Source organism: Rhodofomes roseus (genome assembly GCF_022264815.1).
Source record: "Rhodofomes roseus strain CIRM-BRFM 1785 chromosome Unknown C8Q71scaffold_2, whole genome shotgun sequence".
NCBI classification, from domain to species: Eukaryota; Fungi; Basidiomycota; class Agaricomycetes; order Polyporales; family Fomitopsidaceae; genus Rhodofomes; species Rhodofomes roseus.
Genome location: NW_025952958.1, coordinates 1,833,970 through 1,860,216, shown reverse-complemented (window position 1 = coordinate 1,860,216; position 26,247 = coordinate 1,833,970). Strand labels below are relative to the sequence as shown.

General features: G+C 56.8%; 9 protein-coding genes across 9 annotated transcripts; all 9 read right to left on the bottom strand.

Moving 5' to 3' along the window:
• Positions 1–5: 5 nt before the first annotated feature.
• Positions 6–2,293, bottom strand: C8Q71DRAFT_232171 (uncharacterized protein). The gene is made up of 4 exons (XM_047917168.1): positions 2,278–2,293; positions 2,136–2,225; positions 1,143–2,082; positions 6–1,089 (listed from the first exon to the last, which is right to left on the bottom strand). Exons 3-4 carry the CDS (start codon positions 1,914–1,916, stop codon positions 271–273), a joined length of 1,593 nt encoding a protein of 530 aa, XP_047784073.1. The 5' UTR covers positions 1,917–2,082; positions 2,136–2,225; positions 2,278–2,293; the 3' UTR covers positions 6–270.
• A 399-nt stretch (positions 2,294–2,692) lies between these two features.
• On the bottom strand, positions 2,693–4,642 carry C8Q71DRAFT_735602 (agmatinase). The gene is made up of 11 exons (XM_047922490.1): positions 4,212–4,642; positions 4,123–4,159; positions 3,951–4,072; positions 3,689–3,896; positions 3,480–3,633; positions 3,268–3,424; positions 3,166–3,208; positions 3,096–3,104; positions 3,014–3,041; positions 2,885–2,957; positions 2,693–2,826 (listed from the first exon to the last, which is right to left on the bottom strand). The coding sequence occupies exons 1-11, from the start codon at positions 4,483–4,485 to the stop codon at positions 2,732–2,734; spliced, it is 1,200 nt and encodes a 399-aa protein (XP_047784072.1). The 5' UTR covers positions 4,486–4,642; the 3' UTR covers positions 2,693–2,731.
• A 140-nt stretch (positions 4,643–4,782) lies between these two features.
• C8Q71DRAFT_877817 (uncharacterized protein) lies at positions 4,783–5,865 on the bottom strand (the record flags this gene model as incomplete). The annotated part of the gene is made up of 2 exons (XM_047928431.1): positions 4,783–5,731; positions 5,753–5,865. The coding sequence occupies 2 exons, from the start codon at positions 5,863–5,865 to the stop codon at positions 4,783–4,785; spliced, it is 1,062 nt and encodes a 353-aa protein (XP_047784071.1).
• A 330-nt stretch (positions 5,866–6,195) lies between these two features.
• On the bottom strand, positions 6,196–6,702 carry C8Q71DRAFT_671703 (uncharacterized protein; the record flags this gene model as incomplete). The annotated part of the gene is made up of 1 exon (XM_047919672.1): positions 6,196–6,702. A coding segment is annotated over one exon (507 nt), but the record flags the coding sequence as incomplete, so codon positions are not given.
• A 1,803-nt stretch (positions 6,703–8,505) lies between these two features.
• On the bottom strand, positions 8,506–9,738 carry C8Q71DRAFT_671789 (Endonuclease/exonuclease/phosphatase; the record flags this gene model as incomplete). The annotated part of the gene is made up of 1 exon (XM_047919673.1): positions 8,506–9,738. A coding segment is annotated over one exon (1,233 nt), but the record flags the coding sequence as incomplete, so codon positions are not given.
• Positions 9,739–10,472: 734 nt separating this feature from the next.
• C8Q71DRAFT_720403 (uncharacterized protein) lies at positions 10,473–12,694 on the bottom strand (the record flags this gene model as incomplete). The annotated part of the gene is made up of 2 exons (XM_047921365.1): positions 10,473–12,035; positions 12,095–12,694. 2 exons carry the CDS (start codon positions 12,692–12,694, stop codon positions 10,473–10,475), a joined length of 2,163 nt encoding a protein of 720 aa, XP_047784068.1.
• A 2,754-nt stretch (positions 12,695–15,448) lies between these two features.
• On the bottom strand, positions 15,449–16,796 carry C8Q71DRAFT_720402 (uncharacterized protein; the record flags this gene model as incomplete). Its single annotated transcript, XM_047921364.1, has 4 exons — positions 15,449–15,696; positions 16,292–16,480; positions 16,550–16,676; positions 16,722–16,796. The coding sequence occupies 4 exons, from the start codon at positions 16,794–16,796 to the stop codon at positions 15,449–15,451; spliced, it is 639 nt and encodes a 212-aa protein (XP_047784067.1).
• Positions 16,797–17,466: 670 nt separating this feature from the next.
• On the bottom strand, positions 17,467–18,039 carry C8Q71DRAFT_720401 (uncharacterized protein; the record flags this gene model as incomplete). The annotated part of the gene is made up of 1 exon (XM_047921363.1): positions 17,467–18,039. One exon carries the CDS (start codon positions 18,037–18,039, stop codon positions 17,467–17,469), a length of 573 nt encoding a protein of 190 aa, XP_047784066.1.
• A 1,110-nt stretch (positions 18,040–19,149) lies between these two features.
• On the bottom strand, positions 19,150–26,126 carry C8Q71DRAFT_735590 (SNF2 chromatin remodeling protein). The gene is made up of 18 exons (XM_047922489.1): positions 26,057–26,126; positions 25,799–26,000; positions 25,061–25,743; positions 24,704–25,008; positions 24,528–24,643; positions 24,133–24,473; positions 23,903–24,084; positions 23,796–23,850; positions 23,237–23,747; positions 22,537–23,175; positions 22,086–22,482; positions 21,721–22,038; positions 21,521–21,669; positions 21,254–21,467; positions 20,637–21,203; positions 20,198–20,585; positions 19,668–20,141; positions 19,150–19,612 (listed from the first exon to the last, which is right to left on the bottom strand). The coding sequence occupies exons 1-18, from the start codon at positions 26,065–26,067 to the stop codon at positions 19,345–19,347; spliced, it is 5,820 nt and encodes a 1,939-aa protein (XP_047784065.1). The 5' UTR covers positions 26,068–26,126; the 3' UTR covers positions 19,150–19,344.
• Positions 26,127–26,247: the final 121 nt, after the last annotated feature.

Below are 26,247 nucleotides of genomic sequence, written 5' to 3'. Positions count from 1 at the left end.
CACCGCTGTACATTCAATTTCAAAAAGGAGTTTGCCCCGAGCAGCCCTTCACAATCAGTCAGAGATCATCCGTATGTTAATCATGAACTTATGTGGCGTCGTTCCGCTGAACCTTCCATTCAACGTGAGGAGGTTTCCATTTAGCCAGCGACACTGTAATCTAACCGTGATAGTACTAGTACGGCATCATCTCAAGGGCACTGAATCTACAAGCATAACGACCGACGACGATAAAAGTAAACGCATGGGCCCCAAAACTATTGTCAGAGGCTACGAGACTACACCCTCATCTGCTACTTGCGAGATAATCTCAACAATTCGACTAAACCAGCCATTGATGAGGCCATCGCTCGTACGGCGTGCGTCCCACTTGAGCTGGAGCTTTAGCCTGTCGTCGAACGTATGCAACAGGAAGTTCGCGACCCGCGGGTCGACCTTCCCTGCCGAAATCTGGTCCAAGATGCGGATCTCCGCGCTGTGACTCGTCGTCCCGTTCGTGGTGCCGTTTACATGAGCTGTCTTGATGGGATAACGGATAGGCAGGACGCTCTTGAGGTTGCCCATGCTGCTCATGTATGGTATGCTGGGTTTGCCTTGAGCCATGTAGTTCTCGATGGCGATCGCACCATAGAATCGACAAAAGTGCCAGAAGTAGGGCGAGTTCACGAATGTTTCGCTCCGCTCCTTGTATTGTCGCGCTGCGTCCCAGAGCGCGTCACTGCCGGCGGACTCCAATGCAGCAGCGCGGGGGACGGACATCACGACTGGGTACATGATGAGGCGGGTGGCCGTCTCCATCTCTCCATTGCTCGTCACGCGGGGTACCTTGGTGTTCAAGTCCAACGCCGAGAGGCATTCGAAGTAGTAGGACTCCTCGTCGCTGGAATCCTCATTAACGTGTGCTGCTCTGGGGTGCTGCACGGACGCGAAGGCGCCAGCGACGCTCGCAAGGTGGGTGATCGTGACGCCCTGCGCCTTGCAGGCCTTCAGGATGCGTGTAGTGTCGTCCGCCGACCACGTCTGACGCACGAGGCGAGGTTGGGGGTTATCCTCCGAGATGAGGACGGCAGGAACAAGGCCGGACAGCGACTGGCGAAGCTTGTTAGCATAGTGCGGCATGAGGGACGTCCGTAGAAGCTTACCTTGTTCCTGAACTTGACGAGCTCATCGAACGCAGCCTTCGCTTTCGCGAGTTCGCTCGGGGAGATGTCGTCCATGTCAGGATAGAGGTCGTTCAAGGACGGGGGGATCCCCACAATCGGCGTCTTCCCAGCGAAGTGCGCGGCGAGCTCACGCTGCGCGCGCCCAGGGGTGGCGAGCAAATCCAGTATACAGCGAACGAGGTTCAACCGGCACCGGCCGTCGGTGATGAAGTGTGGCGTCATCAAACCCAGGATGTACTTCCCAGAGCGCGGATCAATGTCGCGCCCCCAGCAGAGGGAGCACGTCCCGTTACGCAGATCGAGCGCATCCTCAGGCTTCACGGAGAACCAGTGATCGTGGAGGGCTTCCGTGGATGTGCCCTGGTCGTGGAATGCGTGAAACTCGATCTGAGCTCTAGCCTCGCGAAGGGCGTGCGCCTGAGTAAGGGGGGAGGTGTATACGAGCTCCGGGAGCTGTGTGGTGCTGTACGCGACCTTAGACGCGAGAAGGGGGTGACGTAGGCGGAGTGCGGCATAGGCCTGCACGACTTCGTCGTCGGTGATGGTGTGTTCGCCAGAGCAGGCGAGAGGGACGATGGAAAACGAGTCGATGTATCCGCGCGAGCCACGCATGAGGATATAGCCCAGTTCGGCGGCCCCCACTGGCCTGCTGAAGGTCGTCGTGGATTCACGGAGGTGTACGTACGGGGGCTTTCCGTCGGCGGGGAACAGCGATTGAAATCCAGTGGATTTGTCGGGAGCTTCGGAAGCCATTGCTGCAGGTGCGCGTGCTTGTGGGTGAAGCAGCGGCAGAGCTGGAAGGCGGTCTTATAGCGAGAGCCTCGCAGTGCGTTTCAGGCGTTCAGCACACCGCATCCTCGGGCGTGAAACAAACCCTGAACGCGCGCTGCACTTTCACACACAGAGAGGACGCTTCTTCCTAGCAGGGACATCAGAACTCTGAGGCAGTGTCCACCTAGTACTCTCACATACTACAAACCTCCACTTCCGTAAATTGGTATAAATTGGCGATTGGCCATTGATACCAACTACCCATCCGACTGGCTTTCATATATCCTGACCCTACAGCCTGATGAGGACACGGTGACAATATGTAAAACCTAGAGCGGCCAACCTGTTATGCGAGGATGCAATCAAGGACGTACCTGACAATCCCCGACTCCTCTTCGGCGCGGCGCCCTCTGTCAGGTAGAAACGCTATTCCGCCCGCGATGCTGTACGAGATCTCCGCCCATATACGGTACGCGTGATACCACATAGGGAAATTGTCCACATCGGATTGTTATACCCGCGGGATGCCTGAGCGCGGCCCAATAACCTCAGAATCATACTACCGATATTCATGGATCCCGACACGGACAAATTGAGGTCATGCAAGCCTCTTTCATTCTTGGCGACATTCATATTCAAGTCTGAGAAATCCAAATGAATCATCGTGACAGTAAACCATATTGTCTCTACCATTACAATCGTTTTGCCTCTGTACTCCCGTCTCAGCAGACGGTCTGTAGACATCCACTTTGCCTTACCATTTCCAACGGCCGGCTCAGCCAGTAGCTCGTTGGCGTCTACGCCGTCAAAGGGGTCTTCGCCATTAGAGCGAGGATGTCGTAGCCAATGTTGGCGGCAGCGATCTGCGTGATCTCGTCTTGAGTGTCGTAGCCTGCACGATACCATGGAGGTAAGTCTAGAGATTCATGTCTCATCTCATAGATACGTACCAGGTGCAACCTCTACGATGTCTGCGCCGACGATCTTCAAGCCAGCAAGACCCTGCATGATCTTCTTGATTTCCTACAGTTGGGACAACGTCAGGTACGACTCCCTACTTGTGATCCATTGATGTTTACCCTTGTAGTGATACCACCGATTTCGGGGCTATTGAACGAACAATCAGGTGAGGAGCGATACGATAACCTTGTCATCGCTTACGTTCCAGTGCTGTCAAGCCCAGGAGACCGTTAGCGTCGCGTATGATTTGGCGCAAGGCGAAAGGACATACGCAGGGGCCATGCCAGGGTCAATAACGTCAATATCCAGAGTGACTAGACGTAGCTCGTGAACATTAGCCTGAGGCTGCTCAACTCGAAGGAGAGCAGCTTACGGTATACAGGGTTGTCCCCCACAGTGTCCCGGATCTTCTTCACAACACCTCTCCAGCCGACCTCCTCGAGGTCATCGGCGTGCGAGATGACGAAGCCAACCTCGTAATCGTTCTCGTAGTCGTCCCAGCTGCTGAGAGCGCCCCGGATGCCGACGTGCTGCAATCAAACGCGAGTGAGTGACGATCAGGCGTAGCTGAATGCAATCACTGACGATGTTGGAGTTGTTGGGTGCCAGGAGACCCTCGTTATGCGCATACCAGAAGTAGCTGCCATGCGAGACAGGAACCTCCTCACCCGGAAGCCATGGGCTACCGCCCCATGCCCTCGGCTTCCATGTATCGATGTGGCTATCAAAGTGGATGACGCTATCACAAAGGACGTCAATCGTTTGTCGCAGTGAACGCAACGGACAAAGTCTACCTGACAGGGCCGTAGACCTCCGCAACACCACGGAGCAACGGGAGAGTGATTGTGTGGTCACCACCGAGGGTCAGCACACGAGGGTGGTACTTGCCGTCCTTCGCGAGACTGGTGCCCTCGAAGGAGCGGAGGCTGGTCTTGGAGAGCAGCATTTTGTTTGCAGCTTCGAGCTGGCGCAACGCGACCTTGTTGTCGGTGTAGACCATTGCTAAACGGCCATGCTCAGTGATGAACGTGTATAACGGGTTGGACATGCACTCACGAACGTCGCCGCAGTCAACTATGTCCAGGTAATCGGAGACACGGATCTTCATGGGCACGTTAATCCGCTCGATGCCCAAGCGACGGGCACCTTGCCGAATGCCATTGGGGCCGAACCGTGCTCTGCGTCCGTGTAAACACTCTGGTACTGGTTTGACACTTGAATGACTCACCCAGGTCGGAAGCTTGTCGCAGTGTCAAATGGAGCACCTATGGAGGACACCCAGTGAGCGAGGGCACTTGTATGGCCAAGCGAACATACCGATGACAGCGACATCATACGGGCTCTCCGAGTCTACACCGAAGCACCTGAGAGGCGCGGAACGCGCAAAGGTAGTGAGGCCGTTCCAGGACTCCCTAGTCCATGCCTCCTGGTAGATACCCTCCGACGAGAAGAGCTGCGTGAAGTTGACCGCCTCAGGCTCTTTCTCGTACTCCCACGGCGGTGACGCTGGCATGACCTGTTGTTGTCCGAGGACATGGGAGCTCGCAAGCACCAGAGCAAGTGCTACAGTTGTCGTGAGCGTGGAGAACATCGCTACGGAGGGAGACCAGCGGGGACGACTCGGATGCGACCGCCCTCGGTGCTCATTTATGAGCTCTGCTAGGGCGATAAGCCGCGTCGCAAGCCAGATAGCGGTATGGTATGCAGTGCATGCCTTTTTTTTTTTTTTTTTTTTTTTTTTTTTTTTTGGATGGCTTTATATGGACCTTGGCGCACGACAATTGGTCGTCCCCTACAGTCCAGCCAGCGAGCGGGCAGCGCCCGCCAATGCTTACCAGGGAAAAATGCAACTTTACGCACGACTCTTTGGAGCCAGTGTGGGACTCTGTTACCCGTGATCGTCATCGATCCGACAGACTTCCGGGTCAATACCCACTAAAACCCTCGGGACAACGGTCCAGTCTTCCGGGAGGCCGAGCTCATCTCCGATAGTCGCAGTCCAGGTGGACCAGACAAGTATCCGGGAGGTGGCCAGGCCGCCAAAGCTTCTTCTGGTGGCGACCAGATCAAGCTGTAGCCTCCTGTTGATGGAGGCATACCATCGCCGAACCACGGCGGCAGATGAATGTTGCCATCCCGGGTCGTCCCCGTGTTCAATCACTCTCTCGCAGCGTAACTTCCAGATAAGGTACGCCGCTTCGGATACCAGTATTCTCCATAGCCGGGAGAGGGATTCTCTAGGCTTCGTCTTAACGTTGCGCGGGTATTGACCTAGCCCCGCGGCCAGGATGTCGTCCAGTGTTGGCTGCCGCCAGTCTTTGGATCGTCGGCTCCATATATTCTTGGTGAGTGTCCATATTATGCTTTGGCCCCGGGCGGTGCATCCCGCCTGGATGTGCTGCATCGACTCTCTGCATCCACATGTGGGGCAGTCGGCCCGTGATTCGAAGCCTTGGATGTGGGACCAGAAGCTCCCAATTTTATGGGCTTCATGCATGCATTTCCATAGGAAGTCTACGATCTTCTTGTGGAAGTCTTTATGTCGGATGCTTGTCCACAGTTCAGCTGGTGTGGCTGCGCGCGTTCCTCCCACTTTGACGTTTACAATGGTTCGTTGTACCTGGGTTGCGGTGCGGGACCGGTCATGGATGCGGAGGTTGTCTCGTATCCCTCGATACGCAATTGCCTGTGTGAGCGTCGTCATCTTTGCTCCCGACAGCTCAAAGGCGCGGTTTACACTAAGGTCAACGGGGCGCATCCGCTCTTCTTGAAAGTGTTTTTTGGCCATGTCATGAGCGTTATTGCGAGCTGTGAGCTCGTCGGTTGACGAAGGCGCGCTGAAGATAGTTGGGGCGCACCGCTGTCGCAGGTGATTTACCAGCGCTCTCAGCACCGCGCTGCCGGCAATTCCGATCCAACCTCTATCCTCCCAACGGGGGAGACGTGTTGTCATGTCCTTGGCCAGCTTCATCGAGGAGCTCGGGAGGATGATGCGGAGAGGTGCATCTCTCGGCGTGTCTTTCACTGCTTGGAGGGCAGCCACCGCTTCTCCCAGAGGGTGGCGTATCGGCTGTCGCGCGTCACCGCCTGGGTATACGAGAGATCCAAGGCCTTCTTCACTCGGGCCGTCCTCGCTCAGGGAGAAGACGAAACCGTAGTCAAGGGGCATGGGTTCCGCCTCTCGGGGGAAGAAGACTTTTGCCACTGGGCCGAGGATATACACCGTCCTCGCCTCGTCTTCCACGATACGTCCACGCTTGGCCCGAATCGCCGGGGGCTCATTATGAACGTTCGGGTCGACAAAAACTCGGAAGGCATCCGCGACTGGGCCTCTGCTCGTGAGGGAGGGGTCGAAAATGATCTCGCCTCCGGATTCGAGGGCTTCCTCGTTCCGACCCCTGCGACGGCGCGTTAAGGTGAGTCCGTCTCCAGGCGATGATTGGTCTGGGTGCCACTTTGGGCGTACTTGTAGTAGGAGGAGCGCGGCGGCTTGGCAGCATTTCTGTGGATGTTTACATCCACGATTGGAGTCCGAGATACAGTCCTGGCATTCGCAGTCCTCAGGTACGAAGTCATTTGAAGCCGCTCTTGCCGCTTTAAAGCAGGCCCGATGGGTCAGTTTCAGTAGGTCTGCTACTCGGAAAACGTCGTGCTTGTCGCGAAGGCAGTCGCTGACTTTGGAATTGTTCAGCAGCCGAAGACGTTTCAATGCGCCCAGGTGATACCAGATTGGTAGGGATTGCTTCATGTTCGCGCTTAGCTTTACCGCCGCGAAGCTCACATTGAATTTCTTTGCCGTGGACAACATTCTCTTCAGGTATTTCGGAAGGGAGGAGCGGTTGTGTAGAGCGGGGGACCACGATTGTAGGAATGTGTTGATCTGAGCGTTCCTTCGGATGGCCCCCGCATCCTTGGATACAGCCTTACTGAAGAGGACGTCAACTGCGAAGGCCCATCGGGGCCTATCTTCGGTGAGAGTCAGGTATCTCTTGACCCACATGAGTTCTATTGCCTCGTTTCTCGATGTTATGTCCAGGAGGCCAAGGCCCCCCTCCACTATGGGACGTGTGAGCGTCGACATCGCGACAGGCGCCGTTTTCGCGCCGTCCCAGATGAAGGAACGGATTTTCGCCGTCAGGGCGTCTTCCGTCGACTTCGGCATTCCTTGCACAGCTGCCAGGTATTGTGTCATGCCACCTGGACCCATTTGGACGATATGGCGCTTGCCGGTGAGGGAGGGGTGGCACTTGCCCCATCGTTCCAGGAAATTGTCCACCTTTGTCAGGGTGGGCGTCCACATCGCTACTTGGTCTACCGTGTTACCTATCCATGCGCCAAGGATGCGCACTGCCTCTCCATCCCTTGCAATTCTAATGTGTTCTGGGATCCTGTCCTCAGGGCGCGATGGGTCTATGCACCTTGTAGCTTGCAGGGATTTGCGGTACTCCTCGGTGCCTACCGGGACGACCTCCGTTTTGTCGTCGTTGAACTTCGCTCCCGAGGCTGTGCACCACACTTTTAACGTGTTCCACAGGAGGTTCCAGCTGTCCTGTTCGCACAGGAAAGCGGACGTGTCGTCGGCGAAAAGCGTGGCGATCAATTTCTCTACTACACCCGGTATCTGGAACCCTCTGAGGGATGAGCGACGTAAGGCACATGCCAGGGGTTCGATGGCCAGGTCGAACAGTAAGCATGACAGAGGGTCGCCCTGGCGGACCCCTCTGAAAACCCTGAACGGTGAGCTCATTTCGCCGTTAAGGATGACGACCGTTGATGCATCCGCGTACAGGCTGCGTATGCGTTTAATGAAAGCGGCGGGAAGGCCGAATTTCTCTAGCACACGCCATAGGTAGTCATGCTGGATCTTGTCGTAGGCTTTCTCCTGATCGAGGGCGATGATCGCACCATTTTCTTCAGTCGCCTCTGCGTAGTCGACCATTACACGGCACATTTGGGTTTGGTCTGTTATTAGTCTTCCAGGTATAAAGCCCGCCTGGTCGGGGTGGATGATCTTCGCGGCTTCTCGTCCCAGCCGGCACGCTAGAGCCCTTGTGTATACCTTGTAGTCTGAGTTCAGCAGGGTAATCGGGCGATAATTTGCGATGTCACGCTTATCCTTCTTCTTGTAGAGGGGACACATCCAGCCATCTGCAAAGCCTGTACCATTGCAGATGCCATACCTATCGATGTCGCGGTACAGCAAGCGCATAAAGTTAAGACAATTGAACTTATGCTTTGTTTTCGATGTACACCATGTCCACCGTTCGTGCAAGGTGAGCCACAGTTCGTATGGGATACCATCAAGGCCTGACGCTTTACCCGGGCCAGCCTTCTTTATGGATTCCAGGATCTCCTCCTCAGAGAGTTCCGGAGTTAGGCTTGCTGCATCTTCTGTTGGGAGGTGCGCGGTTATCCCATTGAGGGCTGATAGAATGGACGCCTCCCGTGTCCTAGATGTCTCTGGCGAGTCTTGGACAGAGTCGGCAACTTGTAAGTTGTCGTGATAGTTTCTTGCCAGCTCAGCCATATCTCGTGACTTGGTGGCATATCGTATTGGTGAGGAGTTCGGGACTTGCAGGGAGTAGAAAAGGTCTCGTGGCTTCCTTTCTTTGTTTACCGCAGACCAGTACTTACTCGGGCATTCAGCGTTGAGGATGTACCTCGCGGTTGTTGAGGCCTGTACCTGGCCGTGGCGTTTCCGTTCTAGGCCATGCAGTCTGTCGCGCAGAATCCCGACTTCTCTTTGCTGCTCACTGTCATTACTGAAGGAGGTGGACGAGCTTATGGTTTGTATGTGATCGCGGGTCTTGCGGATGGCTGCTTCCAGCTTGGGGACCTTCTCTCGCATCCTCCTCCTTGCGGCGGCTCTCACTTCGTCTTTAAATTCCTTGAACAGGGTCTGCGGATTCGCATCGTCGGTTCTATTGTCACCGACAGCTCCTTTGGCCTTTTCCCACTTCTCTTCGCCCAGGCGGACAGCGGTTTCCACAAAAGTCGAGTCTGAGAGTAGCGTGGCGGGCATAGCCCATCGTCCTTTCCCGATGTAGGGGGCGGCTGCCGCCGTGATGGTCGCCGTCACAAGGCAGTGGTCAGTCGGGACGCCAGTGGTACGGATCTCCCATGTTAACGCGCGGGACAATATGTCCCTGCTGGCGTATATACGGTCGAGACGGGAGGAAGAGGACCCCCCACGTTGTGGGAAAGAATAGTCTTTCTTTGTTGGCTCACACAGGCGCCAGCCATCGGACACTCTCACTGTGTCTATGAATTCCTTCAGACACTTCACCGCGGCACTCGGGTCTTCCCTCGCTGGGAGCCGGTCAATTGCTTCTTCGACAAGATTGAAGTCGCCCAAGACAATGTCTGGCTTCTTCGTATTCGCCCGGAGGAAGTGGTCTCGGAGCGTTGTCCAGAAGGCTGCGTTCTCCGTATGGCCGTTCGGAGCGTAAACGTTCAGGACCGTGAGGGAGCGGTCCGCGTGCCATCTCATGCGAAGAAGCAAGGCTCGGCCTGGTACGATATCTTCGGTTTCTATCCCACAGGTATCTACTATTTCGCGGTTAAGTGCGAAAGCTACACCTTGCGCTCCTGTGGAGTTCGCAGACTCGCTGTTGAAGACACGAACACGTCTGCCGTATAGTCTATGAACTTCGGACGTCAAGTCATCATCCAAGTGCGTTTCCTGTAGTGCCAGGATACCGATTTTCTTCTCTCTCAGGAGCTGATTGATCTCATTCCACTTGTTATTTCGGGTTCCAAATAGGTTACCTCGTCCGCATATGTTCAGGGACCCGATCATGAGGGACGCCTTCGTGTGGCGACCCTTCTTTGCCCGCTGCGCTCCGGTAGCGGGTTGGGGGGTATCGCATTGTTCTTGATCTTGAGGAAGAGTTGACCGGCCGCCAGTAGGTTGCCACGGGGGTCTACTTGCGGTCGTCCCACCACCAGGTTCCACCAGCGGGTCCTCGGAGGGCCCTTGGATGGGAGGCAGGGGCGCTACTCGCCGTTGGTGGAGAGGTGAGCCGGTTGCCGTACGATCAGCCATGTGTGTTTGTTCAGATTGTAAGTTCGCCGTTGCTTATACCGTTCCCCTACTACAACGATTGCAGGGGCCGTAAGCCTCTCCTGGGCTTATCAGGGGACATGCCTGTACCAGGCTTCGCCATACTAAGGCTGGGCATGTCTAGTAGTGCCCGCGCTGAGTGAAGAAAGTCTCCTCGGATATCAGTGGGCTTTCCTGTCCCGAATTCGGTCAGTATATTTGGGCCACACCGAGCACCGGGAGGTGTTAGTGTTCGAACATAAGCAGTTGCAGACTGGCCTTGAGTGGGAGAGTTGCGAGAGCATCCTTCCATTCTAGTCGTCTGCCATGTGAACGTTCCATAATGACGGTACTATTTCTTGTGCAATTAAAGCAGGCCGGGTTATTCGAGAGATTTGAGGACGCATTGTCCGCGAAACGTATTCATAACGTGTCAAGAAAGGTATCCAAAGTACATGGGCTAGCACGAAGAACAGACAGTGTTCATGTTATTGTGAGAGAACGTTCCATCGCACGCGAGTCGTGCGGAAAACTATCTACTTCTTGTTGTACCAGCTCTTCCCAGCCGCGCGCGCGAAGGCAGCGTGGGTGGTCGCGTCGATGTTCTGGCCACTCCCGCTCGCCGCTGCGTTGCCTTTGCGGCCCCGGTTGCGGTCGTTGCTCTGCCCGCCACCCCTCTTAGCGTTGCCGCCACGTTTGTTGAAGTTTCCGCGAGCGGGAGCAGTCGGCTGCTGCTGGCCGTCCTCGGCGGGGCGCGGGCCGTACCAGTCTTCCAGCTTGGGGAGGTCGCACAGGCCTACCTTGTGGTCGGTGGAGTGGCACAGCGTGCACCGGAATTCTTCGGTGAAGACGATGGCCGCGGCTCCGCCCACCATTCCGAAGGGTTGTCGCAGAACGGCTTCACGGAAAGTCGTCCAACCGCGCGCGTTTAGAGTCGGCGGGTCGCAGTAGATGACAAAGAGGGGGTTGGGCGTGCCTTTCGAGAGTTTTCGTGGCATGACGCGGACCTTGATTGATTCGACGATCGACCTGAAGGCGTCCTTTATCGGGGTCTCACCCCACTTGCCTTTCGCACCAGCCCTCTTGTCGTCCTTGATCGTGTCGATCGTGGTCGAGAAGAGAGGCTCCCGCAGGAAACTCGCGACGACAATCTTTCGTGCGATCGCGGGCTCTGTCGTCATGAAGGCTAGCGAGCCGTCCAAGATGGTGAGGAAATCCGGAGGCGGCGGAGGAAAGCGCATGAAGTAGACGGAGATGTGGCGCGACGAGCACCATCCGAAGCCCGTCAGGACAAGTTCTTGTATCTCGGAGATGTTAGGGACGAGGAAGCACCATGGGCCCGTGTTGTCGACTTGGCGTCTGCCAGGGGCCAGTTCTGGTGCAAGCAGCCTCTCGGGGACGCCGAAACGGTAGCGAAGGAGCTCATGGAGTAGAGAGATACGCGTCCAGTACTCGTTGTCGCGATCGCACGCCCCATGCGCAGCAAACATCACCAGGACGCAGTGGACGTTTGCAGCTAGGGCCCGCCATTTCTTCACCTGGGCCTCCGACTGACCCTCGAACATACCGTCCGGAGTGCGGAATTGGATCCGCCGCCATTTGTCTTCTGGTTCGGCCGTGAACTCCACGGTTGCCCAGTCGATGCCGCTCGCAGGACCCTCAACAGGGTTGTCAAGGTGGTTGAGGACATGTTCAGCATGGTCGTCAAGAGGGTCAGGCGGTGCCTCGTTGTCGAAAATGGCCGGCTGAAAGTCGGGGAGCATAGGAGATGGAGGCTGGGGGGCCGGCTGGAAAGCGAACTGCGGGAAAGCTTGTGGCTGGGCGGCCGGGTTGACGGCCGGCTGGGCGTTTTGGAAGATCGGAGGGTGGGTGATCTCGATGCCATCTCCTTCGATGCTCATAGCGTCCACGTCGATCGGTGAGGGGCGTCTATCGTTGGCGGGTCTGACCGAGACGTACGTGAGTACCGACGCTCTGGACTCCGCCCTGTCGCCTGGCTGTTGTTCGAAGCGTTGAGCGGGGGCGTGGCTACGTGGGCGCGGAGTGGTTGGTAAGACAGGGGCAATGGGCTGTGTCGCGTACGTCGGCCTTCGTGGAGACTATGGTGGGCGAGGCTGTTTAGCATGTATCATGGCCTTACGACGAAGCGACTGCTTACAGGAGCGGCAATGGGCATCTGACGGCCCGACGAGCCGGGGTAGGGTTTGTACCGCAGGCTCGCGTTCTCGGTGAAGACTCTCCTGGGCCTTCCAGGCTCCTTGTGCCATGGCGGGGCAAGGATACTTCCATTAGGATCGCTCGATAGGTCGACGTTCATTGCGAGGAAGTCCTGCGTACGCGTGCTCAGCCCGGGCTGTGTTCCCTGGGTCTGGTTCATTATGCCGCCGGGTGCTGACGGTGGGAGAGGTTGCGTGGGCGCGCGAGGAGGGGCATTTGTCGTGGTACGATGTACGGGGGACACCTCAGACAGACCCGGCGGGGGGCTCCTGTAGCTCCTGATCACGTCGTCGAAGGAGGCTGCGTAGAAGCTATTATCGTCAGAGTGGGCGGCGTCCGACGGGGGGCCACCAGATCTCCGTGGTGACGCATTCGGGCGCCAGTGTGGGTCGGCTGCCATCGGTGGGTGGTTCCAGATGTACCCTCCGTTCACCGGGTCCCATTCGGCGAAGGGGTGGGCGACGGGAGGTGGTGGGAAGGCTAGGTCGATCGTCGAGCGAGCTTGGAGCTGGCTGAACTCCCCGCGTTCGTTGTTAATCATCGTGGAGTTAGCGGCGGGGCCGTGATTCATAATGACCGCAGACGTGGTCGTTGGGGTTGGCTTTGCCGCACTAGACTGCACGAGGAGGGGGCCCGGAGACTGCTGGAGTCTGACGACGGGTTGAAGTTGAGAAGACTCGCCGCCATCCTCCACGCGTTCGCGCGAGACACGACGACGTTTCCTGCCGTCTTGGCCCGGCGTCTCGTCAGTGAGAGGCGGCTGCGGGGTCAGAGGCGGCTGTTGCGCTGCCGCTGCCGGGGGCTGCTGCGACGCCGTAGGCGGCGGCGTCGACGGGGGCGGGGTGCCTTTGCATCAGGAAACTGTGCATTTTCTGACGGTATGTACATCTGAAGGTTGGCTCTCAGAGAGCATCAGAGCATCAGGGCACTCCAGACAACACATGTTGTCAGATGTTCTCATTTTGCCTCAGATGGTGTCAGACAGTGTCAGTAACACAGTACATCAGACGGCACATATCACACATTTCGTCAACAAACAACCCCTGCACGTAATTTGGCATAAATGCAATGGATATCAAGTCTACTACAATGATTGTAATACATATACATCTGCGTATTGGAGCGCAGCATGTAAGCAGGTGTTCACCGACCAACTCAAACAGGTCCTCGTAGTCGTCAGCACAGGCCTCGGGCACGTGAACACGACGCACCGGCGGCAGCACGACCGCGCTGTGCAGAACGCACAGCTCGCCGCTTTACGCCGCGAGGAGACACGCGTCCGGGAGCGCATCTGCATGGGGATGTGGCACGATGGACGCGTGGGTGGACTGCATCGCGGGGAACGGCGTGATGCGCGAGTTGGGCGTGGGCGACGAGGTGTTCGATCGCGAGGAGGGGCTACACATCGTCAGCGCGGTGTCGAGGGGCAATGCCAGATCATGTTCTTGATGTCTGGATGACAACGTCAGGGTGGGGAGAGCAGAGCAGAGTCAGTGTCACCTACAATCAGTGTGACCGGAACAGTCAATGTGGCCGACCCGGAGTGGCGGCAAATAGAGAGCAGCGGTGGCGAAGAGAGAGTGGTGGCGGCAAAGAGAGAGCGGTGGTGGCAAAGAGAGAGCAGTGGCGACGAAGGGAGAGCGCAAGGGAGAAGAAGAAAGCACGAGTGCGATGGAGAGGACATGAGGGCGAAGGGAGACGTTACGATTGCGGTGTGTGCCGCTGGGTATACTCACCCACAGAATCACAAGTCCGGTGCGCGGGACGCCGCAGTCGCGGTGGCTTTGAGGGTAGCCACCTCAGGCTCTCAACGGAAGGCGGAGACCGACGCAACAGGCATCAGCGGGAGCGTTGACCGGCAGATCCAAGCGAGCGTCCTCGACTGCGCTGTGCGCCGACGGATCCGTCACCGCAGAGGGAGTAGCCGGCCGCTATGGTGGAGGGTCTGCGAGACAGAGTCTCCCGCGGCGCGGCACTCGTCTGGTGTGCAACCGGGGCTAGCGTGGAGAGCGCGTTCGAGGTCGCGCTACGAGTGTGAGGATCAGCGCAGACCGAATAATGGGCATTGACTTACCCAGAAATCTTGCACTCGGGCCCCAGCCAACACGATGGCGAGATCGGCGCATTAGACTGCCCAGCGGGGCGCGTTGAGTGCGTCAACGGACACGTCTGTGCGTGGACTCGTCAAAGGCTGCGGCTGTGACTGTTGAGTCGGCGGGAGGGCGGAGGGTGGGACGTAAACAGTAATAATGTCAGCATTGTAGAGGTATACGCACCTCGTCTCGCGCTTCCTCACGTCCGCACCATCCCAACCCCCTCCCGTGCTCGCTCTCTATCCGCATCCGTACGTCCGGAGCCGCGCGCGCCAGTCGTCCGTCGTCATGGTATGTCAGGGTTATAAGGTGTAACATAGGCTGAGGAGGCGGTCGACGAAGACGTCCGTGTGGGCTCATCCACGCGCGGGCGGAACGTCCGGTGCAAGTCGAGGTCGAGCAGCAGAGCTCTGCCACGTCGGAGGGTCGTGCCGGCGAGGGCCCAAGCAGTGCAGGATAGGTCGAATACGCGGGTCAGTCAATGGCAGGATGGGTGACCAGATGACGGGTGGATGTCCGCGCGAGCGAGCGGGAAGGTGCTTGGGTACGTGAATGTCGATGTGGAGGAGGAGAGCACGACTCGCAGGCGCAGCTGAAGTGCTAAGCGCCTCAGCCACTGCGACACGTCAGTGACGCGCGCTTGCTACCATCCTCTCGCTGCACTTCGCCACACCTCCACCTTCGGCCTCGGCACCCCCATCGCCACCTTCGCTTCACTTCTACCTACCTCGATAATACACGTGCAGGTCCGTCCGCAAGAGACGTCGGCACGTGAATCAACCGGCCACGCGCCCCACGATTGCGTGGCCCAGCAGCCACAACGGGCTCCAAGCGACGCGCAACTCCAACGGGGGAGGGGGGTGAAGGATGGTCGCGAAGGAAGGGAAAGACGTGGGTAGAAGGCAGAGTGATCAGGTGAGTACAGCTCTTGTCGTCTTGCGACCTTGCCTGGCAAGTGCAGTTGAACGAATGCCAGCGCGCGCAGGTCTCCCCCTAACGTCGACGTCGACGGATTCGTTCATCTCGCCTCTCTACCTACTGTCTACTCGTCGTACAAGACCTGGGGTATGGCTGTAAAACCCTATGCGTCAGGTGCGTACACGACATCGCTGCGCAGCGCCCACAACCCCATCCACTAATATCAATCACAGGACGTATACCTTACCGGGGCTTGAGCATTTTAATCAATTACCCTCGTTTTGCTACGACACTCTTTCTTGTGACGACCCGTCGTGGCCCCGCGGCACATCCTCCAACTCCCTCAGCCCGCCTGAGATTGTCTTCCCTGGCACGGGTTCCGCGTCTCCGGGAACATTGCCATGTTCTGTCTTGCCCTTGAATGGGCTCACGCAGTTCCTCTCGAGGCCGACGAATTGTTTTAACCGCGTGACGTCCGACAAGGCGTCACGCTCTTCAATTAGTTCCAACGAACCGAGGTCCAGCACGAGTTCTTCAGGCCAGAAGCACAAGATCTCGCACCCAACGGACCCTCAGCCAAATCCTTATAGGCCCGCCGCCGAAGATGAGCGCGCCTCTAGCTCGAGAAGCCAGGCCGCCAAGCACCGGCGCACCAGCCCGATGAGCTCACGCGCGAGCACGGCGGACGACCCGCACGCGTCGAGCAAGGTCTAAGCTTATGTGCTCGACAAACAGAGTCTTGATGTGCATGGGCCCACCGGGTAGCAGCGGGCGCGAGCTTAGTGTGAGTGTTGCCGTGGAGTGCTGTTACGTGTTTGTTGGTTCGTTCTCTTGTGTACTCCCCATGTATATACAGTAGTATGCCATTAGAGCTGTCTACAGTGACGGAAATATATTGTTGTTGAGCATATGACATCTGAGGTCACTGAGAGTCTGACACATTGTCTGACCACTCTGGACCACTCTGAGACTTTCTGAAGATGTCTGAGAATTCTATCTGACAACAACAATTTGCGAAAATTCGACACCTTGAGGACTGGCCAAATGAACCGTTCTGATGTGATCTGAAGCGTTCTGACCGCTTATGAAGCCCCTGACAGGGCCTGTCAGAGGAATTGCACGAAAACCTGATGTGTCGCGGTTCGTGGTTTTCTTCAGCTTCGCAGCCTGCTTCCGAGCCGCTTTCTTGCTTTTGGCAGTTTCAGTGGTCGGAGCCTGGGTAGGAGGCGCGATGTCCAAGGGCGGGAAGCTCGTTTCGTCCGGCAGGGCCTCCGGGATCGAGAGCGCCTGCGTCTGCTCTGAGTTGGAGGTCGGGGCTGCAAGGCTGAGGTAAGGAATCTCGCCAAGGACAAAAGTTGGCCGAAGCCTTGGGGTGCGTGGCATACCGTCACTCGCCGGGGCCGGCGGGGTAGCGGGGCGACCCGCCGTGACGTCGGCGAAGCTCCTAGGGTCGTCAGAGGCGGGGGAGGTACGACCGTTCTGAGGGCTCGGGGCGCGACTATCGGCCTGTAGCTGTGTTATTGCCGTGGTCGTATACGGCAAAAGGGCCTGACATACCATTTTGGCGGTGAGGCCTGTGGACGGCTCGTTTTCGCCAGGCTGCGACGCGTTCTGGGAGACGTTGGTGTGCATTGTTACTGCGTAGGTGCGAGAGTGACGGTTCGAGAAGAGCGTTTTGGGTGTGATGGGGAATGTGTCCTCTGGTTTTGAGCCTGAGGCGGGAGTAATTCAGATTCTCGCTCACTCACGGAAAAGGCATGGCGTGACGGTGGTACTTGCCGAGCACAGGACGTTACGGGATGGACAGGGTCGCGCCGTGCTGTAATGGCGCTTGAGGTGAGGCAGCCGTCGCCGAGGAAGTGTCGTGGAGGATGGGGGTGTTCTGCTGCTGAAAGGCGGTTATCTTCCCGCCCGCATCCTCGTGTTGCTTGCGCTTCTACCATGTCGCTTCGGTTTGTTTCCTCTCGGCCTGCTGAGGGATCTCTCGTTTGGGTAGTTTGGCTGTAGGTTTGGACGAGGGCTCGTACTTCTCTCAAATTCCGTTCGTTGGGATTGTCTAACATGCCGAGCGCCCGCCACGGCATGTATGTCCGCGCCTGCTACGTGGTCGGGAGGCCGCGGGGGATAGTACGGGGAGTTACCTGAAAGAGCTTTGGCGGTGAGAGGCCGCTGTCATTGCTGCTTCTTTGCGCATCAAATCGGGGCCTGGCTGTCAGCCAGTAGCGCGTTTTTATCTTTGACGGGCGTCGTTACATACATTTGACAGAGTCTCGTCCGCTCAGATCTCCTGCCTGCCGTTATCCTACGCATTGGTGATATTCGTGATTCTCTTTGCGAGGGAGGGGATGTCGTCCTCTTCTATATCGAACTCGTACGGGTTCTCCTTCTCGTTTTGGAAAGCCGGTCTCTCGGCGAAGGAGGGGTGCGGCGGAGGGAGGTTTGGGAGGTTGAAGTAGTGGTGCTGATGTGTGTATCCCTCTAAGTCCCCGAGGGACGCCCATGGGATCGGCACGCGTAGGCTGCACGGCTTATCGGCGCCAGTCACTATGAACGTGACCCAGTGCCTACGTAGGTCGGAGATTGCCGAGAGGTTCCCTAATCCGGACGTTTGGGCGTCCGTGGAGAAGATGACACGCCTTCCTTTTTCGAGCTGTTCCGCCGGGCGTTCGTCAATCGTCCAGGTGAGTCCTGGACCCAGTCCTTTCCCGACGATGGGTAGAGGGAGAACTCTGACGGTGATTGACGTGTCGTTTGTAGGTGGGAGGGAGAAGGATGGCAGAGGGAAGGGTTGTCTTCTCTTCGCCGCAATGCTCCTGGAGGTTGTTGATGCCGTCGAGGCGGCTCGTTTTGTTCGATTCTTCCGCTCTGCTGGCATCTGCGGATGAGGGCGACGGGTGCGTCTTTGCTTGGGGCTCGTAGGGTGAGCGTTTATTCAACGTCTGCTCCTCCCGTATTTAACGCACTCATAGAGCGCCTTCCCGGTCTTTACGTATTGTGCATACGTATCCTCTCCAGCGCCTTCCAGTGGCGTATCAGACACTGTCTAACGCTCATTTTACGTCAAGCGCATGCTTTATGTGTTGTGTAGACCCCACCCGTGGCCTGGGCAGGGGGACAGAGATCCAAATCGTATTGTGGCCATGCTCGTTGGGGCATGGCAACCTGTATGCGCTGGCTTGCGTCCGCTTTTGTGCAGTTGCCATATTCGGCAACTGGTGATATGGCGTTTTTCCGGAGAGGTGCTGTATAGTGTTTGGGGTGGCACGGTGTGTGTTGATTTGCTACCTATTGGGGTGGTTTCCGTAAATAGAAAGTCCTGCCACGGATCTACCCGGGGAGGTACTGTATAGTTCGGACGGCGTGGTGGGGTGGCTGAAGCTATACAGATGGGTGCGGTGTGCTTTACAGTTTCTCAATGGTGGCTGAACCTTAAAAAAAGGGGGGGAATAGGCGCTATCTACGGTACATAGGCGCCTCATTGCGGGTAGGTCTACCGTTGGTGATAGACCTTGAGGCGAGAAGGGGCATCTGGAGCGTATGAGGAGTCTTTTTGCACCGGTGGAGGGGGAGGATTTTCCTCGTCTCATACGGGTGGGCTGTCTTGCGACAGATGGAGTTGCCTCCGGCCCTTTGCAGGGTTGGATGGGTCTTCGAGGGTCGACCTCATCCTGGGGCAGCGACCGTGAGGTCCTGAGTCCCTTATAGCGCATGTTAGCTTCATCCCGAAGGACTACTAACCCCCCGGGACCACGAGGAGGTCTCGAGTTCTGGGTGACCGTGGTGGTGCCTATGCAGTGCATGCCTGGGGTACCGTCGCGGGCGATATCACAGAAAGGGCTCGCGGTGGGAGGCGATAAGCAGCGGCTCTGTGTCGGCCTGCACTTATCGCCCAACGACATGCCTGCCGCGTCGATCATCCTAGATCGTTCTCATACCGCTGATATCACGCGCCCACACATTGGATGACTCGCAGACCAGCGACGAAGAGCATGGATATTATACCTATTTGCAAGCTAGCTACAGTGCATTACATTCATAGGAGCATGGCGTAGTGAGACAGACATTATACAGTCATAGACGTACGTACGGGCAATGGTATCCTACAAATACAGTCGAGTTACACCTCTATCGAGTCTAGTGCTGTACGGGATGGTCCAGGAACTGACAAATAAAATACCACTTACTGCCGTCCAAGTGAGCCCATGAAGCTCGATAGGTCTAGACCTTCGTACTCCTCCTCCGGAGGCAGGTCTTCCAACCCCTTTAGGACGTTCCGCTGCCCGGGCAATGCCTGCAGCTCCTTTTCTTTCTTCATCGCCCCGGCCGATTCTTCATTCTCCGTGGTGCGTCTGAAGAGGTCCAGGACATGGTCTGTGTCCATGGACGCTAGGCCAGAGTTCTGCTGCGTAACAATGGAGTTGGCGATGTTGAGCTTGAATCGTTGCAGGCTATTGGATTTTGAAGTCAGCGCAGCCCATAATATAACGTACAGAGGCGACGCACCCCATGATCTTCTCTTCCAGAGTACCCTTAGTGATGAGCCGGTAGACGTTGACGACTTTCTTCTGGCCTATACGGTGGGCACGATCCATGGCTTGGAGATCCTTCATCGGATTCCAGTCGTGCTCCACGAAGATGACCGTATCGGCACCCGTCAACGTCAGTCCAAGGCCACCAACATGGGTCGTGAGGAGGAGACAGTCGATACTTGGGTCAGAGTTGAAAGTTTGGACGATCGCGTGGCGCTTGTTAGCGTCGGTGCTACCGTCCAGCCGCATGTAGGTGACGGCAGGCATGTGCGGCTTGAAGAGGTCCTTCTCTATGATGTCCAGCATCTGTTTCATCTGGCAGAAAATGAGGACGCGGTGCTGCGAGAATGCTCCCGACGAGGTTGGTTCGGCGTCCGCAAGCTCGGACTTGGCAATCTCTCCAGATACGCCAGACCCCACGCCGATCCCGCAATCAACGAGGAGTTGTCTGCAACCGACGCTTGGTCAGCAACATAACGGTATCGCCGCAGTGATGATACTCACTTCAGGGCGAGAAGCTTTGGCGCGTGTTGGATGTCGCTCAACTTGGGCTTGTCAGCTTTATGCCCAGCATTCGCCAACGCATCGAGGATGGCCTGCTTGTCCTTCAGCACGAGTGCAGGGTGATTACACAGCTTGCGCAGGTATTGCAGCGACTGGAAGACGTGCTGTTGACCCCCGCTCTGTCCCTTGTCGGAACGCACGACGTCCTCCGCTGTTGCGCCAGCCCGTGACCTCGAGAAGTCGTCGTAGAGATACTTCTGCAAGCCTGACAACTCGCAATAGTAGTCCTGTATGATCTTCGGCGGGAGGTCGTTCAAGACGTCTTCCTTCAACCGACGCAGAAGGAATGGCAGGACTTGCTTATGTAACGCCTCGAGCGCAAGCGCAGCTGTATCCATTTGTCAGTGTCCATCCCACTCGCTTCACTATACCCACATACCTGCTTCACCGTTCTTCGACTTGCCATCTCTGTTCGACAAGATAGGCTTGCTGAAGCGCTCGTTGAAGGACGTCTCGCTGCCCAGGAACCCAGGCATCAAGAAGTCGAACAAGCTCCAGAGCTCCAAGACGTTGTTCTGGATAGGCGTCCCGGACAAGATGAGACGATGATGCGCACGGATGCACTTCACAGCCTTGGTGAGCTTCGTCTTCGCATTCTTGATGATGTGGCCTTCATCTAGAATACAGTAGTGCCAGTTGATATCCTCGAGGCTAGTGATGTCGTTGCGCACGACTTCGTACGACGTGATGATGACGTCATACTTTTTGAGCCTCAACAGAAGCTTGCTCCGCTCTCTCGAGTTACCGGTGTACATGACGGGTTTGAGATTGTCGGTGTACTTCAGGATTTCGTAGTACCAGTGCCCCGTGAGCGTCGGCGGGCAGACGATGAGAGACGGAAGGTGGACTGAGTCGGGCGACTTCGTCTCCTCATGCTTCTTAGCACGCTCATGATGCTTGCTTGCCAGGATGCAGATGGACTGCAACGTCTTGCCGAGACCCATGTCTGGAATACAATTGAGTCTTTACCCCGAAAACTACGGATCATGAACGTACCGTCGCAAAGGATACCGTGTAACTGATACTTCGCAAGGAAGGCGAGCCAGTTGACGCCCTCCTGTTGGTACTTGCGAAGCTCAGCCTTGATCTTGACCGGGATATTATACTGCTGTACTTTGCTGCCGTCCAACAACTGCATGAGGAATTGGCGCTCTTCGTCACGACGCTGGAGCAGCTCCTGAGAGAAACCTGGGGGATCTGGCAGACCGGTCTGAGAGAAACATTAACGACGTGGCCGTGAGTCGTGCAGACCGTCAAGCTGACCTCTAATGGAACCATCTTCACTAGTGACGCAAACGTATTGGTCGCCGTCGCGCGGATGTCGTCGTCCGGATCGCTCATCCGACCTAGGACAGGAACGACCATGAAGATGACGTACGGCAATGCCTTCATGTCCAGCCTTTGTACGATGTCTGTAGCAGGCGTGAGCGAGTGGCGTCGCACATACGGGGATGTTCACTCACGATAAATTAGCTCAGTGGCACCCTGCCTGTTCGAGAGGTTGACTGCGTCGCCGAGGAAGGGTATGACCGTCTCAATGACGGCCCGCATAGCGTCGATTGTCATCGTATCGCACATCGTGGCGAAGCACTTAGCAGCTGCCTGTCTGATGATAGCAAAGCGACTGCGAAGAGCGAGGATAATCATGGGGAAGATGTCGGTGAACTTGGGCCATAACGACTCGTGGAACGTCGGTACGATGGCCTCCAAGACGCTGAACGAGTCGATGACGTCCTGCCCAGACTGCTTTTCGAGCAACTTGTCCATCTTCTCGACGTCGTCTGCAAGAAGTTAGTCTTGGCGTATTCTAGTCAGCGACGGTACTCACCGGTCGAACAGGCACTGACGAGGCCTCCGGCCATAGACTGCCACATCTTCGGTACAGCATCCAGCAGTCGAGCTCCAAAATTTTTGGACAGCTCCACGAAGGCAAGTTGCGCGCCTCTGCGCGACAAATGTGCCCTCGCAGCCTCCTCAGGGGTAGGCGCGCTCTTCTCTTCTTTGGCAGTGCTGTGCGAAGCCGATTTGGGAAATGACAGAATGCCCGCAAGCGTCTTCCTAGCATAAGCAAATGTCGGAGTCTGGTCGGTGTCCTGGCAAAGGAAGGTACAGAGGTTCTTCACAATCTTGTCCGGAGGCTGGGCCAAGTCGCGCTGCACACAGAAGTCGACGAAGGCGGCGACTGCAACTGCTGAACGGATCTGCAGATCGACGTTGTCCTCGGTCTGAAGGGCGTGGTTATAAGTCAGATGACTCAAAGGAAAGGTCTCTGTGCTTACCTTGATGCTGTTCATGATCCCTTTGACGATGGGGCTAACCTTGTCCGGCGTACCCTTGAAGGCAACGAAGGCCGCCGAAAACGCAGCCGACACGCGGACGTCGTACTGCGCCTTGACTTCCACGTACCGTTCAACGCTCGCGACGACCTTTACGCGCTTCTCTTTGATGATAGCGAGCTCCCGCTTCTTCGTCCGACCAAGACTGGCCTTAAGCTTGTCGAACATCTCCCCTACCGCCTCCTGCGCCGTCTGTACGGTGAAGCAGCCTGGCTTCGTTCCGGTGATATCGACCTCCGTGCCCAATGTTGGTATCGACGATTGGGGCAACTTGCAGTCATACGCGAACGATTGCAAGAGATTGTAACATTCCCCATGGATACGAGCCAGAGTGAAGGCCATCTCGTGATATGCCGCAGGAGGCTCCGCTTGTAGCCAGGAGAGCGTCTTGTCGCTGATCTCAGTAGCCAGGGTCGACTTATCGATGAGCAAGGGAGCTGAAGGGCCCTGCTTAGCATCATGCTCCTTGGCCCACTCTTCGGAGATAATGGCAGCCAGGAACTTCTGAAGCATACTTGTCGACTCCAGATAGTGAAGCAAGATGGGGCGGAAGGTATCGTCAAGCGAAAGGCCTTGGGTCTGCTACGACGTAGAAAACATTAGCAAGGCATACCATGTAGATTCTCATTGTGAAAGTACGTACATTGCTTGGCCAGGACGCAATGATATGCGCCAATGCCGATGCTGCTGCAACTCGGGCCTTCAGCACGGTTTCGACAGAAACAAGCGCCAGGTCCTGCGCAAGCATATTCTTATCGACGTTATGCCGCTCGGACACGCCGTCCTGTTCCATCGCGGCGGTTGCGTCATAGAAAGCCGACGCGTCAAGCGGCAGCCCGAGAGGGGTCATCAGGACAGCATACCATTCTAGTAAGACCTGCTGTGTAACCAGAGACTCTAGCCAGCCATCCACCGAGCTCAGGATGGAGAGAACGAGCCGCCAGGTGGCTAGAGTGGTATCGCGGATGTCGCTGCGCTCCTCGACAATGAGGTTCTGATAGAGAAGACGGAGGTACGGGAGAATCATCCAGTCCTTCGGAAGAGACGTGACTGTCATGAAGGTCTGGAGCGTGTTGACTACGGCGAGTCGAACATTGGCGATGGTGTGGCGGAAGAACGGGAACAATGTCGGTGCAAGCACCGTGATCGGGTGCCTATGCCACCCGTCAGCTTATACCACTTCGAAGTGTTAGGCTACCTACGATCGCGTCTGGTCGGCTATGATCTGAATGACTTCGTCATACGTGACCAGCTTGCCTGAGCGCGTTATCAGCAGGAGTCACGGGTTGATGGACGGGATGGTGCTCACCAAGCAGGTCCATCACTGCACCGACGCTGGAACTCAAATCATCTTTCATATCGCTGAGACAACTCCAAAGCACCGCGAGTACTCGCGGTAATTCTTCGGGCAAACGGTCCACGAGATGAGCGGCGACGGGGAGCAGGCAGGACGCTGCAACTGAACGGACGTCATCATCGCGGTCGCCCAAGCTGTACGTCGGTCAGCAATGGGTAAGTATGGTCATGGTGTGCACGCACCCTAGGACGGCGGCATCGACCACGCCTTTCAAGACATCTCTGCCATCCTGGCCATCATCTTGACCGTCTTCGGCTTTCACAGCGCTCACAAGGTCGCTTCTGACGGCGACCTCGTACTTGATGCCCAGCAGGCCGGCGTGTCGAACCTCCCATACATGACTCTTGTCGGCGTTTCTGTCGGGCCCTCGGGTCTTCGCAAGCATGGGCTTCACAGGGACTGGAAAATCCTGACGGATCATCTGAAGCAGAATAGAATGGACGTGTAGGACGGATCTTCGAGGCATGTGAAGGAGAAGGGACGCAAGAGTCTGTGAGACCGTCTCTCGTACGGGTGCGACGACCTTTACCGTGCATTAGCTGCCTGCCACAGGTCGGAACACGGGTACATTGCGTACCTGGTCCGAGACGAAGTCGCCGAATCGGTCAAGCACAAATATGCAGAGGAACTTCACGGCAAGGTCATTGCACCACTTCTCGTGCGCGAGCAGGTTGTCGTCCCAGCTAACTCCAACTGTGGATCGTGACCACAACGCGTGAGGTCAATCCCGTTTGAGCGCTACGATATACTTACCCTGCATGCCACCGTATTTGCCCTGCAGCTTCAGTAGCTCCCTCAGTGCCATCGCGGCTCCGTGTCTCACTTCCCATGCAGGGCTGAAGAGGTCAACCTCCAGTATCTTGGCGAGACCGTCCCACACCCAACGACCCTGTGGAACCTCCAGCGCTTTCGACTGCTTTTGCGCTTTGGGTGACACAGCCCCGCCCTTTGAAGGGTCAATGACCACTTTCTCCTGGGAGGCAGTATCCCGCAGTGAATTATCACCACCGGCCTTGCTTGCGGCGGCCGACTGATCGTCCGCAGCAATGAGACGAGCCCTACGAAAATACTTCAGTATCATCAAGGTGAGTGGAAACAATTGGGGCGCACTTGGACTGGCCGGCGGGTGCTGCGCTGTATTTCGCACCGGCACCTTGCGCCGGCGGAGCAGGGGCTGCGACGAAGGCGTTATTTCCAGGCTTGCGCTTGCGCCTCAATCGATTTCGCTCACGCGCAGACAACGCAGAGTCGTCTGCCATCGTCACGTCCTGAGTGACAGGAGCTGGGATGACGGGAGTGCTGGTTCCAGAGCGGGCTGGAGGCGACGGCTCTTTCTTGACCTTTGCACTTGATGATACGTCGACAGGCGAGATGCACGTAGACTCTTCCTCGGTCTTCGGGGCTGGCTCCATGTCAACGTCTGGATCGCCCTCGTCGGCAGCCAGCTCCTTCTCGATATCCATGTCGTCATCGTCACCAAAGCCGTCCAGGAAGTCTAAGCCGAGGCGACCCATAGCCTCCTTTCTGGCCTTCTTGACTTCGGACGAGCTGGCAAGGATACCGGTGGGTTTCACAAATTCTTTGCCGGACGATGCTAGTAGTAGAGTACCCTTCTCCATGAGCTCGCGCACGGAGAAGGATGGAAATTCGGGTGGTGGATGTACGGAAACATCGCGCACGGTGTCCGCGTCTGGCCCCGGCTGCCAGAGTGGAACTAGGGAAAATATCTGGGAAAGCGCTGTTGAGGCGGCTGAACGGGTTTCGTACGATCTTGAGTGGAGGCATGGTAGTATCTACAACCGTCAGTTAAATTATTGTGGTATGCGTCAGGGTATGGATTTCACATACCCGCGCTACCACCGCCATGAGCTCCGACCAGGCGGACTGGTCGGCGAGGTATGCATGCTGGCGGGTAGTCTTGACATCGTCTTCGACGATAGAGACATCGCCGATGACGCTCTTGGCAGCTAATTGAGCCAACTGTTTGGCCGCTGTTGTTCTGACGGAACTGGTTGAGCCGGTGTCGAGGAGGAGGAGGAGCCGGTCCAATCTGGAGGGGGCCGGTCAGTACTACTACACCTGCCAAATCTGTGCGGCGGAGCTTGCCTGGAGGTCATGGCGGGTTCGGGCGGCGTCGGACCGGAGACGCCGCGCTAGGGGATCGAAGGCAGTAACGGGGTTTTCTCACGCCCCCTCGCTGCAGCGACTGCACCTTTTAACACCTTGTCTCTGTGACGAAATTTGCCGCCGTCACGCGTGACCATCAGCTTCGGTCATCTGCAGTCGGCGCGTCACAT

Coding starts and splice junctions, on each gene's coding strand:
- C8Q71DRAFT_232171 (XM_047917168.1), bottom strand. CDS start 1,916: ATGGCTTCCGAAGCTCCCGACAAATCCACTGGATTTCAATCGCTGTTC. Junction 1,090..1,142: donor TCGTCAAGTTCAGGAACAAG/GTAAGCTTCTAC, acceptor AAGCTTCGCCAG/TCGCTGTCCGGCCTTGTTCC.
- C8Q71DRAFT_735590 (XM_047922489.1), bottom strand. Junction 20,586..20,636: donor GTCGAAGAACGGTGAAGCAG/GTATGTGGGTAT, acceptor AAATGGATACAG/CTGCGCTTGCGCTCGAGGCG. Junction 20,142..20,197: donor CCAAAGCTTCTCGCCCTGAA/GTGAGTATCATC, acceptor CGTCGGTTGCAG/ACAACTCCTCGTTGATTGCG.
- C8Q71DRAFT_735602 (XM_047922490.1), bottom strand. CDS start 4,485: ATGTTCTCCACGCTCACGACAACTGTAGCACTTGCTCTGGTGCTTGCG. Junction 4,160..4,211: donor GTATGATGTCGCTGTCATCG/GTATGTTCGCTT, acceptor TGTCCTCCATAG/GTGCTCCATTTGACACTGCG. Junction 2,958..3,013: donor TCGGTGGTATCACTACAAGG/GTAAACATCAAT, acceptor TCCCAACTGTAG/GAAATCAAGAAGATCATGCA.